This window comes from Pan troglodytes, chromosome 4 (assembly GCF_028858775.2).
Source record: "Pan troglodytes isolate AG18354 chromosome 4, NHGRI_mPanTro3-v2.0_pri, whole genome shotgun sequence".
Classification (NCBI taxonomy): domain Eukaryota; kingdom Metazoa; phylum Chordata; class Mammalia; order Primates; family Hominidae; genus Pan; species Pan troglodytes.
The window spans coordinates 110,879,323-110,891,450 of NC_072402.2; the positions used below are offsets into that span (position 1 = coordinate 110,879,323).

Genomic DNA, 12,128 nt, shown 5'->3' on the forward strand with positions numbered 1-12,128 from the left:
CACTATGGGTAAGGGGGGACTACTGTACTATTCTGTCTTTCTAGCTGAGCCACTTGCTTTCCAGATACAAAGTATGCACAATTTTTGCTTATGTTTTAGTGATGACGATGGGTAGTGCCAACTTCTCTCATCCAGTGACAATGGGTAGTGCCAACTTCTCTCATTAAAGGACACTTAATTTCACTGAATACATATTTTTGGCAGGTTCCACACTGCATGCTTCATACACTTTACCTGTTCCATCAGCTGCAGAGGAAAGGCAGTGTCAAATCCCAATGCCTAAATCTGGGAATATTCTTGAGAATTCCAGGCCACCAGGCAGTAATAATGAAAGTAATAATATTAATAGTTACCGTTTGCTGAATATATTTATTGGTATCAGGGGCTTGGGCTAGGCACATTACATGCCATATCTTATTTAACCATCACCACAATGCTGTGAGATATATGTTATTACCTCCTTCTGGCAAACGAGGAAACCAAGGCACAGAAGAGGGGTAGAAAATCAGCCGAAGTGAAGAAAACTAATAAATATTAGGTTGGTGCAAAAGTAATTGCAATGGCAAAAACTGCAATTACTTTTGCGCCAACCTAACAGTACCGGAGATAATAACACACAAGGACCCTATGCTCAAATCTTCTCCACTATGTGCATCACTGGCACCTCCAACTCAACATACCACGGCTCTCCCTTGCCCGAGGGATGCGTAAACCTGCTTGTGTCCATGTATGTGTGTGTGGAGGGGTGGATGTGGGGCGGGGGTGAGGTGTGTGCACAGGCAGGGCTGGAGACATGGGAGAAGCAGGGTCAGGGTTTTCGTGATGGCAGCACCCATGTGATTTTGGGTGGGAGCAAGAAGGGTGGCAGGGCAAGTCCTCCAATGCTGTGATGAAGCTTGGGGCTCAGCTTGGTATAAATGTGGGTGATTCTCTTTGTCCTTTCTGTGCTTTTTTGTCCTCTGTAGAAGGGTTTGTATCGGATTACCTCTAAGATTCTTCTGGTTTTAAACTTGTAAGCATGCTTGCCTGGCATGTTCACCTGTCCAGGCACCTGAGTTCTGCACTATGGGCTTTGTATACTTTATTTGCCCACTGGTCCCAGAAAAATCTGCTGAAGCTCAAATATTTAAGGAAGCTTCACTCTATACAGAACTGTTCACCCAAGATCTTTTCCCTAAAAATGGAATGAGTTTTCAGAATCACACATCGTCTTACCACTGGCAAGGGAATTTGAGAACATCTAGTCCAATTCCTTCATTGTAGAGAAATGAAACTGAGACTCAGAGAGGTTCAAGGTTCATCAAATTCAGATTTCCTGGTTCCCTGTCCAGAGGCTACCTCTCTCCCAATGGCAATCCAAGAGCTCGTGGGTAGTCAATAAAATATGTATGTCCCAGCTATCCTTGGAGACGGCAAGAAACATCTGCACATGAAAAAGCCTCATTCAGCTTCCCATCCAAGACTCCACACCCAGGTGTTCTAATTCAGATACATACAGAACAAAATGCCTGGCAAAAGGGTAGCGTTCCCTGCTAGATGGATACCATCAGGCCTGTTCAGTGACTTCTAGGACTGGAACATTCCTCTTTACTACCGGAATTCCAGCTAGGGGCACCTGCTATGTAGTATTTCAAGAAATGCTGCTCATAGTCTTGAAAGTTAAAACTCATTAAATATAATCTAAATTATAAATTAAAGATGTCTCACTGCATGGAAATCACTTTTGTGTGCCCTAGATCAACTCAGAAAGCAGCAGCTTTTCATCTTTCCTTTTACCTGATAATTTCATTGAGAGGTCAGTGGCCCCTGAATTATTTCTTAAACCTCAGCTGAAATTCAGTTGCTCAAAACAGCATTCAAAGGCTCCTTCAACACCGCAGCAGTGGGACACCATTTATACAAGAAAGATTAACCCTACCCAAGGATGACTGATATAGGGAACAGTGCCAGATCACAAAGCAGGCCCAGGTACTCACTGTGAAAGCTGTCATACTGGTCCCTAGGACCCACTTAAAGCCACACCTCCCCTTCTTCAAATAAATGGTTAGGAAATGGTTCCCAAGGGGGAGAGGTGTCTGAGACTGACAATCAGCTTTAAAGATGACCCACAATCCCATCCCATCTGTAAACATATGCTCCCCTGAAAATATGTCCCATCATAATTTTTACTGGCTAACACAACTGCTTGCTATGTGCTAGATCGCTATACTCAGCACATAACATGCATTTTTCTCAACTATTCTTCACATAGCTTTATGAGATGGGTAGTGCTGTTATCTCCAATTTAAAGAGGTAGGAATTGAGACTTAGAGGTTAAGTAACTTGTCAAGCTAGTAAGTAACAGAGCCAGAATGAAAGCCCAGGTCTGTCTAACCCCAGGGTCTTGTTCATAACTACCAAGTCCCCTGCTTTGCAACAGAATATCATAGCACTTCTGAGATCCTTGCAAATACCCATGAAACTGTTGAGAAGAAAGATCTCAGAGGGTTATTCTGTTAAGAGAAGAAAGCAGAATTAGCACAATTAGCATGGGGGATAGACAGGTATTCATTCTTTAAAACTTTAAACATTTTGAGAAATAGAAGACCATTCAGCTGGTATCAGACCCAGGAAGGAATCCGTGAAAAATTAATCTCCAGCTATTCCTACATTCTATGTGGGAAAGTTAAAGAGGACAAAATTGTAGTATAGGTAAAACAAGCCCTTACAAACACCTAACTTTGCTGCTTAAAGACTACAGAAAAGGAAAGGTTATTACCTTCAACTGTTGTGATCTTTAAAAATTAAAAATCTAAACAGAAGAATATTTTATATATTTTGTAAAAATTTCCTATACAAATATTGTAAGACAACAGTAGCTATTAAAAATAAGTTAGTATTTTCCACTAAAAAATCCTAACGTGTAGTAATATTTATTTTCAAGGGAAACGAAAATTATGTGGTTATACAAGGGTTTTTGGAAAGAAACACAGACAAAATAAAGACACTGCACTAAGCTGGCTGCACCAACTTAAATTTCAAGGGGGCTGCATCCTAATGACACATCATGGAGGAGATGAAGATGTAACAATTAAATCCAGCTAATCAGGGGACATGAATATTTCAGTGCACGCTAAATACTGATGTGATCCCCCAGGCGGAAACTCCCACAGAGAATTCTATGAACATGAATAAAAGGGTTCTCTGACAAGGTCTGCATTGTTCATAAATTTTTATATTGATCCAATTTAGCAGGTATTGAATTCCCCATTCTAGAGAAACCAAGTACCTTTAATGGTGAAACAGTCAATAAACTCCACAGATCAGGAAAGGCCAAAGTATTTTTACAGCAATGGTTGAAGTGCTTTGAAGAGACCCTAGATTTTAATGGATTAAGGACAATACTTTTTGTTTGGGAAAGCAAATGGAGGTTTAGATTTATGTGTGTATGTGTGTGTGTGTGTGTGTGTGTGTGTGTGTGTGTCTACACATACCCATACACACAGACATGCAATTACCAACATATACACATAGAGTATATATAAAACTCAAGGCACATGCTTCCAGACTTCTAATTAAAGTGTAAGAGTTATCCAAGATGTCAGCTATTTAGATATTCAATACAATCATTTTTAAATGCATTCCCATCTTTTAAAAGATACTTTAATATGCATTATTTCATTTAAAGAAAATCAGTTTTAAAATGCTTGATGCCACGGCATACTCCGTTTCAGGGAAGGCCCAGGCAGGCCCTGGCTTGTCTTGCCTCACCACAGGGCTGCTGACGGATGGGCCATTTACCGCTTGCTGGTACATCTAATCCAAAGTACCAGGAGAGGAGAGAGGAGACACATTTCAAATCTGCTTCGTGTTCCCTCTCTGATGGGGCCCTGCTGACTGCTTCAGAGAACAGTGTGTTTAGATAGAAAGAAGGAATGGCTTTTAGGTCTGAATCTTCTTTCCTTTCCAATCACTCTAACCCAGCCAACAATAGTCCCAACTCGGATCACTTTGTTCCCAGAAAATGAAGAAAATGGGAAAGAGATTAGGTAGAAAGAAAACAACATGAAAAAACAGTTTCATGGTTAAGGACATAGGCTTTGTCAAAATGCAAAAACAAAATACCCTGGACTTGAGTATTAGTTCAGCTTTGGGTAACTCATTTAACTTTTCTAAGCCTCAGTCTACTCATCTTTAAAATGGGAACAACACCCACTCATTCTAGTTGAGAAGATTAGATGAAATATTTCAGGCAAATCACTTAACCACAACATCAGCTGGCAGACTGTTAGCCACAAGGGTTGTTGCAATCTTTTTTTTTTTTTTTCCCCTGAGACATGGTCTCACTCTGTCACCCAGGTTAGAATGCAGTAGCAAGAACACAACTCACTGCAGCCTCGAACTCCCAGGCTCAAGTCATCTTCCCACCTCAGCCTCTCCAGTGGTTGGGACCACAGTCGGGCACCACCACGTCCAACTAATTTTGTTGTTGTTGTTGTAGAGATGGGGTATCACCATGTTGCCCAGGCTGGTCTCAAACTCCTGGGCTCAAGTGATTCTCCCACCTTAGCCTCTCAAAGTGCTGGGATTACAAGCTAGAGCCACTGTGCCTTGGTCCACTGCCACCTTACTGACCACAATTATCATATGCCACCCCTTCTGCCTGCTAAAAAGTGTCAAAATAAAATCAGGCTTTGAAAACAGTGGTACGTTACTATCCTATCTCATTTTCACAAGTCCTGATTAAGCAATCAGAACGATTCAACACATTGGAGCCTAGATCACATTAATCAGAGTAATCTAGACTCTGCCTTTCAACATGTGTAATTGAATCAGCTGCTCCCTGCACCCGGGCTGGGCCAGCAGGTAAGCAGGCAAACACATTCATCCTAAACAGCCTGGAAACTGGAGTAGCCTCATGCCCGCTTTGCACCCTCTGCCTCCTGGGTCCTCATATCATTCAGGTAAGAGACAGTCGAGAACCAAGCGGGACATACATAATGACCCCAAAATCAATTTCCATAAAAACGCATCTCAATAGTACAAAAGAGAGGACCAAGGAAGTTATTGTAAGCAAGGACACACACAAAGGTCATTTATTCATGATAGAAAAATAATCAAAAATAATAAGTTTTTGAATAAAATGTGTGGCAGGAATAGAATAATCCTAAGTTGTCACCAAAACAGAGAAATATATAATTAACTTAGCAATCATTATTTCCCACATGTATGACTCATTTCCTAAGTTCTATCATGTTGATTTCCAATTGTCCCCCACAGATCACCTATTCTCCCCCATCCACTTTCTCTTTCCTCCTTTTTTTTTCCGTAACCCTTAGTATGACCTGACATCATATCCTAACTTTTTTTTTTTTTATTGACTCACTGCCCCCATAAAATTATGAGTTCCAAGAAGGCAGGGATGTCAAGAGGCTGGGGAAATAGCTCATGAACAAGAAGAACTGTAGCTGGCACATGGTAGAATTTCACGCAGTATTTGTTGAATGGGTAAAGTTAGCAAATTAGAAAATACAGATAAAGGAACATTATCCTTACCTCTTCCCACCACCACTATGAGATGATATCACCTGCAAATATCTGTCAGACATTTCTGTACGTGTAACTACACTTAAGATAGTTTATGCAAAACAATTTTTAAAATAGTACTATTTTTCGCCAAAATATCTAACTAGAAAGAAGTCCAAAAATACATGTACAAAAATGTTAACAGCATCCCCAGGTAATCTCTGTGTAGTGTGATTACAGATGATTTTCTTTCTTAGGTTTATTGTATTTTTTCTATAATAAACATATATTAGTATTATACAACTTTTAAGTGTTTTCTTGACCCTATTTACAAAGTCTTATGAAGAATACAAATAAATAGGTAATCCTTGCTCTCAACAAGCTCCCAGTGTATTCAGAGAGATAAACCAAGGATTTTCCAAATCTAGGAGTTGGAAAGATCATTAACTGTCCTCTTATCCAACAGTCCAGCCAGTGCCAGAATCCTGGCTACAGTGTTGCCTGCAGGTGGTCACTATGTCTATGTGCTAAAAAGCTCGGCAACTCCTCAGACAGCCAAGCCTGCTCACTGTTGGATAGCTACTGGCATTTGCAAATTTTACCTTACATAGCAACTCTGAAATTGCCTCCTTGCAACTTGTCCCATTGGTCTAGTTCCATAAGTAGGATAAAATTAGCTCTCTTTTATACTCCAAACTCTCCAAGTAATTCACTCTATCAGTAAGATCCTTCCTAAATCATCAAACCTCCAGAACAATCCTTGATCGCCCAGGGGCCCCTAGGATGTCAATGTTCCTTTTGGTAAATGGTAGCCAGGACCAAGCACAGTACTCCAGATGAATTCTGCCTAGCTCATTCTTATGTGTCGATCACTTTACAAGAGTTTTCATAGAATTCTCACAGTAAACTGAGATAGGTGCTACAATGAACTCATTTCACAGACAAGGAAACTGAGGCACAGTCAGTTTTCTAGTACTTGAAACCATAAACTTCCAAGCTGACCTGTCACATTTACCACGGGTATCCAGGGTCACACATTTTGAGATCCCATATCTGGTGTGGGCTAAGGGAGAGAGCCTGAGGACTCAAGACTGCAGACTTGGATGCTGCTCAGCACCAGATGGTTTATAGCAGTGCTGCTCAAATTGGAAAGGCCATTGTTACCAGAGGGAGTTTCAGTGGGATCCCCATGCTTGCTCTGACAGTGCCTGGCACCAGAGGTAAGAAGCTCCCCTGTATAGGTAAAGGGCAGGCTGAACTCTGTAGCCAAAAAGGCGCTGTTCTATCCAAAAAGACCTTGTTCCTGCAAGTAAGCCATGAACCTACCAAAGCTGGTGCACCTCCTGCACCCCACCCCATCTGCCAACACTAGCCTGGCCAGGGCCTGTGAGTGTTTTGCAATCCCTTGCCAAATCAAAGATGTCAGAATTGCAGATAAAAGCTACAACACAGTGCAAGTCAACCACAGACCAGAATGAAATCTGGTGGTTTGAGTCTAGCTTGACAGCGCTCCAGCTCTTTTCCTGTAAGGAGCTGCTTCTCCCTCAAAAGCAGCCTGTCCTCCTACTTTGTCTCTAGAAACCACAACATACTAGTAATTCGGACAGGTATGCAACAGCTCAACATTATCTTAATATAAAAAGCCTCCCTGTTTCTTCCCCCTACCTACAAGAAACACCAACATTTTATCACATATTGTCTTGCCAGTTCTCTTACAAACTGACTTATTCCTTTTTTGTCCCCTTAATTTCATGGGCTAATTCTGAAATTAATAAAGTATGGCAGGGGTAGTGGCATTACTGGCTGCAGATGGGATAGCTAAGGACAATGCAAGGTCTCCTACATCGGCACTCACCTCTACCCTTCTGCTGTTACAGGGACTCTGTGACACCCTTGAAAGAGAAAGCAGCAGGAAGAATAAAGAGGAGGCCACCGTGATGGGCTGATGAAAGAAATGTTTGCTTGGGGTTTACGTTTATTGGTTGTTTCTGACTTTCTCTGGATGGTAGGAGCCCCCAACCCAACGGCACCGTCTTCCAACCTGTAACCACCCAAAAAATCCATATTAGGTTCCAGACCTAATGGTAATAGAAACAGCTTGGTTGCTGAGAGAGGTGGCGAGCTTTTGGGTAATCACAAATAGCACACAGCTTCCTAGAAGTAAGGCTTCTTTCATCATACATTTTTGGGAATGACATTGCTTTCTGCCCCCAAAATATACATTCATTTGCAAGCTAAATTTCTCCTGTGCTTATTAAGAGGGGTGGGAGGGGGCGGGGAATGAAGGCTGCATATTTTCCCAAGCTCATGAAGCCCAGCCTAATCATTACTTCAAACATGCACAGCAAAAGAAGTGACATCTAATCCTGATTTTCTTGTCATGTCTACCATTCCCCCACCTCCTTGTAGACATAGCACTAGGATGCAAACAGAAAAATTCCCTAAAGCTGCCTTATTTTGTTTCCTGAAAGCAGAAAGGCAGTGAGCAAAGAAACTATGAAAGACTCCTAGGCTGTTTAGGAATGACACATTTCCAACCTAGATAAAAATATCAAAAGAAAGTCTAAGTCTGGCAGTGACTAGAAATACTGCCATTTTTACAATACAAAAACTAAAATTTACCCAAACTCTTAAAGTTAAGCCCCACTACTAAAGAAGTTTACACTGACCATCATTAGGCATGGGACCAAGTACAGCGGTAGAAAAAATGTTGAGTAAGCTTTTGCCTGATATTCAGATGGAGTGTCCTAAGAGTCCTGCATGAGCTACCCTGTGAGGTCAAAATTCTGAAATGCTAATCTTGGAACAGCATGGGTGATAATACAGTTTAAATGCAAACATCACTCTGAGATGGATAAACAGGACTATAAGATCCGAAGACTCTGAGTCTTCGTAATAGAGTTTAAATGCAAACATCACTTGAGATGGATAAACAGGACTATAAGATCCCAAGACTCTGTGAGTCTTCCCATTACCCTCAATACAGGGCATCATTTATTTAAAAAAAAAAAAAAACCAAAAAACCAAAAAAACAAAGCTTAGTTTTGGGCTCTCAGAAAAATATCACAAATTTGAAATGGGATGATTTTGCTCAGAGGTAAGGAGAACAGAGGCAAATTAGCACTAGCTGCCAAGCATATGATGAACTCTTAGACTGCAGGGACTCACCAGGGTATGCAGCAAGAGATAATGGGTTTACATTTCAGCATGAGGGATTCAGGCTTGCTCTAAATGTCTTTCCTGACAGTGAAGCTTGTTATGTCTTACAAGGTACAGCGATGGCTGTGGAATTACTCTCCCGGAAAACCTTTCCAGACAGGGGCGAGTCTCATCTCTCTGGGATAATGTGGGTGCAGCCCTGCCTGGGAGTTTGGTCGGCAGCCTCTCAAGGTTCATTCCAGTCTCATGATTCTCTCATTTTACACCAATAGATGCGCTGGGGCAAAAAAGGTGAGTCAACACACACAGAACAATTATGGAGGGCATTTCTTTTCATGTGGCAAAGAAAAACAGTGGTTATTCCAAAGGAAGCACAGGAACCTCAAAGCTAGCTTTTTGTTTTATTTTCTTAAATCCTGGCAATTGTGACTCATAACACAGAGCAACATTTACAGAAGTGTGAAATTTGCGCACTTCATTCCCTGATGTGCTTCAGCCTGGGAGCTATGGCATTTACACACCTGCAGGGCTGAGGGCTACCCAGAAAAGTGACTTAAATAGAACTGGAAATTTATTTAAAGTGATTGATACATAAAGGAACAGCTTCCTCATCCCCAAAATAACAGGCTAGAGTGAAAAAGGGAAAGAGAATCACCACTTTAAATTTTAACTTCAACAGACTGAAACTCTCTAGACTTTTAAAACAGTTTTTTTCTGGGGCAGAGAAACATGACCTACAACCACCACCTTCCCCTTTCAATAACCATCTTTATTTTATTTTTGAGACAGGGTCTCTCTGTCACCCACGCTGGAGTGCAGTGGCATCATCAAGGCTCACTGCAGCCTTGACCTTATAGGCTCAAGCAATTCTCCCACCTCAGCTTCCCAAGTAGCAGGGACTACAGGTGTGTGCCACCATGCCCGACTAATTTTTAAATTTTTGCAGAGTTAAGGTCTTGTTATGTTGCCCAGACTGGTCCTGAACTCCTAGGCTTAAGCAATCCTCCTACCACAGCCTCTCAAAGTGCTGGGATTACAGGAATGACCCACCGCACCCAGTCAATACCATCCTTAAAAGAAACCAAAATTATTCAAAAATTGCCTGCAGTCTCATGATTTTAAACATTAACAACTGAACCTATCTCATTTCAGATATCACATTTTTGGGAGGCAACAGTTTTATGTCCGTGAAGAAAAAGTGCAAACATGGCAAATCATTTCCTAGGGAAACACACAGGCTTTGAGTATCCTTATAAAGCAACAAAGTTATGCTGGATTTTCTTATATACCTAGTGCAATACTAAACCAAGGGCATGCCACAACAAGCCTATTTGGAGCTTTATATACACTGTACATGCTTGTGGAAACATGGCAACTAGAGAGCCATAAAGAATTCCTAACTTACATATGGAATATTAAAATTTTGATGAAAATGTGCCCTTTTCCAGATAAATGCCAGATGTTAAGAGTACTTTCATATCCATTCAGACAAGTGCTTTAACATGATTCAGTTCTTTGAAACTTTCTGAAAAAATATACTTGCACTTCTTTCCCCCATTACATTTATGGAAAAAGATTTTCACATACTTTTTATTAAAAACTTGACTAAGAAAAGATGAGCTGTGCTGCATAAGTTAAATGATTTCCATAGAAATACATTATTAGAGTATACAAAAGGATAAATCTATGCCATGAAAGAATAATACAAAGCAGGCTCTTTCTATGGTGAGTTCAAATTCCAGAATATACCACAGGCACAAAACCCTTGTGGTTTACAGAATTCTGAATCTCGTAGTTCAAATAATGGGTGCAGGCCATAGCAACTGTGCTTTTTTGCCATGTCTGTTTTTTTAATTAAGCCCTCCTAGTGGGTGGTGTTGGGGGGAAAAGAGGGGCAACAGATCTGAGATAGGTAGCAGAGAACGGGGCAGGGGCAACAGACTAGTCCACAAGGCTAATTCTATATTACCCCTAAAGTCTATAAAGCACAAAGACTCTAAATTCAGGCTTGACTAGTAGCAAGCAATAGCTTAGGCAGGCATCAGCCCCCATGATATCCACCAACTCCCTTGCAGGCATCCAACAGACATAATCGGTGGATGTAAAGATTGTGTTAGCTAAGCAAACAGCTTTAAGACAAGCCCTCTGTGCCTCCCCATCACCAATCCCCAGCCCCAGAGCAGCCTGAATGCCTCCCTTAAAGAAATCTTGGAACTCCCACCGTCCCAGACTCCCTGCCCTCTGTCCTAGGAAGACAGAAAGAAGGGACACTGATTTGCATTGCTCTTGCTGTTTTATAGGTAAGATGGGAGGAGAAAAAGGGGGAAAGAATCCAAAGAGTAGGGGGAAGAGGGAAATAGAATGGATAGGCTGTATACATGGAGATAACCATTAATTCTAAAGGAAGCCAAGAAACCCAGAAGGAGAAAGGAAAATAATAATAAGCAAATTAACATTATAGGTCTTTTTTAAAGTCTTTTTGAAAGACTTTCCTCTGCAGGACCATTCCTGCACCCAAATGTGTCAAAGCCTTAATCTTGCATAGTCTCCTATAATGCCACCCCACACCCTATAACCAGCATGGACCAGCAAGGCCAAGCACACCAAGGAATGCTGATGTTTAGATAATTGGGTGGAGATGAGGTGTGGACTGAGAAACAAGTAAAGGTTGTTCTTGAAAAAATGTTCTCTCATTAAGACCCAGTCAAACTGCTCAGGTGTGGTGCCAAGGGGGTTAATGTACAAATTCAGAAGCTCTATATGGGGTCACATTCGGGCCATGGGGAGACACAAGGGTAGGTTTCTTAAAATGCATTGACTTGACCTCTTCCCCAAGAGCAGTCACCTTTTGAACTGCTGTGGGATGACCTGGGAAAAAAACAGAAAGCTCTGCAATCAGGCACTCTGTGTGAGTGTTTGTAGTCAACAATCAGAGGCCTGTCTAGAAAACAAAATGCCTCATTTCTTTAATAGTAGCTATTCAGGCAGCAAGAGGCAATTTAAAGACTGGCCAGCAAAGTGCACTGTTTGGGAGATCGGCATAAATGATAACATTTCTATTCTACTCCAGCTTTTATGCATTGCTCAACTTCACATTGCTTAAATAAAGTACTTCCTTCTGGGGATGGCAAGTACATGATACCTCAGCTACAGCTACTATGGTAGAATTAGATGGATATACCCCACACATCTAAGCTCCAATACAAAATTCTTAGGGATTTTTAGTAAGATGCACAAATGAGTATTTTTAAGCACAAAGTCATGGGCAGGTCTGGTCTTCATAGAAAGAAGCTTGACCATTGATGGTAGTGTCTTAATCTAAATTTCTTTTTTCTTCTTTACAGCACCTACTTCTTTTAAACAAGGACAGATGGAGCCATAGGGTGCTAACTGGTCCCTTTACTCCTTTCACTTTTTTGTCCTTTTCTTCAATGGACTTTACTTCTAATCCATGGCAGAATCAT

At 41.2% G+C, this 12,128-nt stretch overlaps 1 protein-coding gene across 5 annotated transcripts in view; it reads right to left on the reverse strand.

Moving 5' to 3' along the window:
- The window catches only part of MCC (MCC regulator of WNT signaling pathway), a 463,570-nt gene that overhangs the window by 136,730 nt on the left and 314,712 nt on the right, over window positions 1-12,128 (reverse strand). The window contains exon 1 of one of the 5 annotated variants that reach the window (XM_016953637.4): window positions 8,773-8,947. The exons of the other annotated variants lie outside the window; for them this stretch is intronic. Coding sequence (XP_016809126.1) covers window positions 8,773-8,901 — 129 coding nt within the window. The 5' untranslated portion in view covers window positions 8,902-8,947. Of the gene's footprint in view, window positions 1-8,772; window positions 8,948-12,128 lie in introns of those variants that run through there. 5 annotated transcript variants of the gene reach the window in all.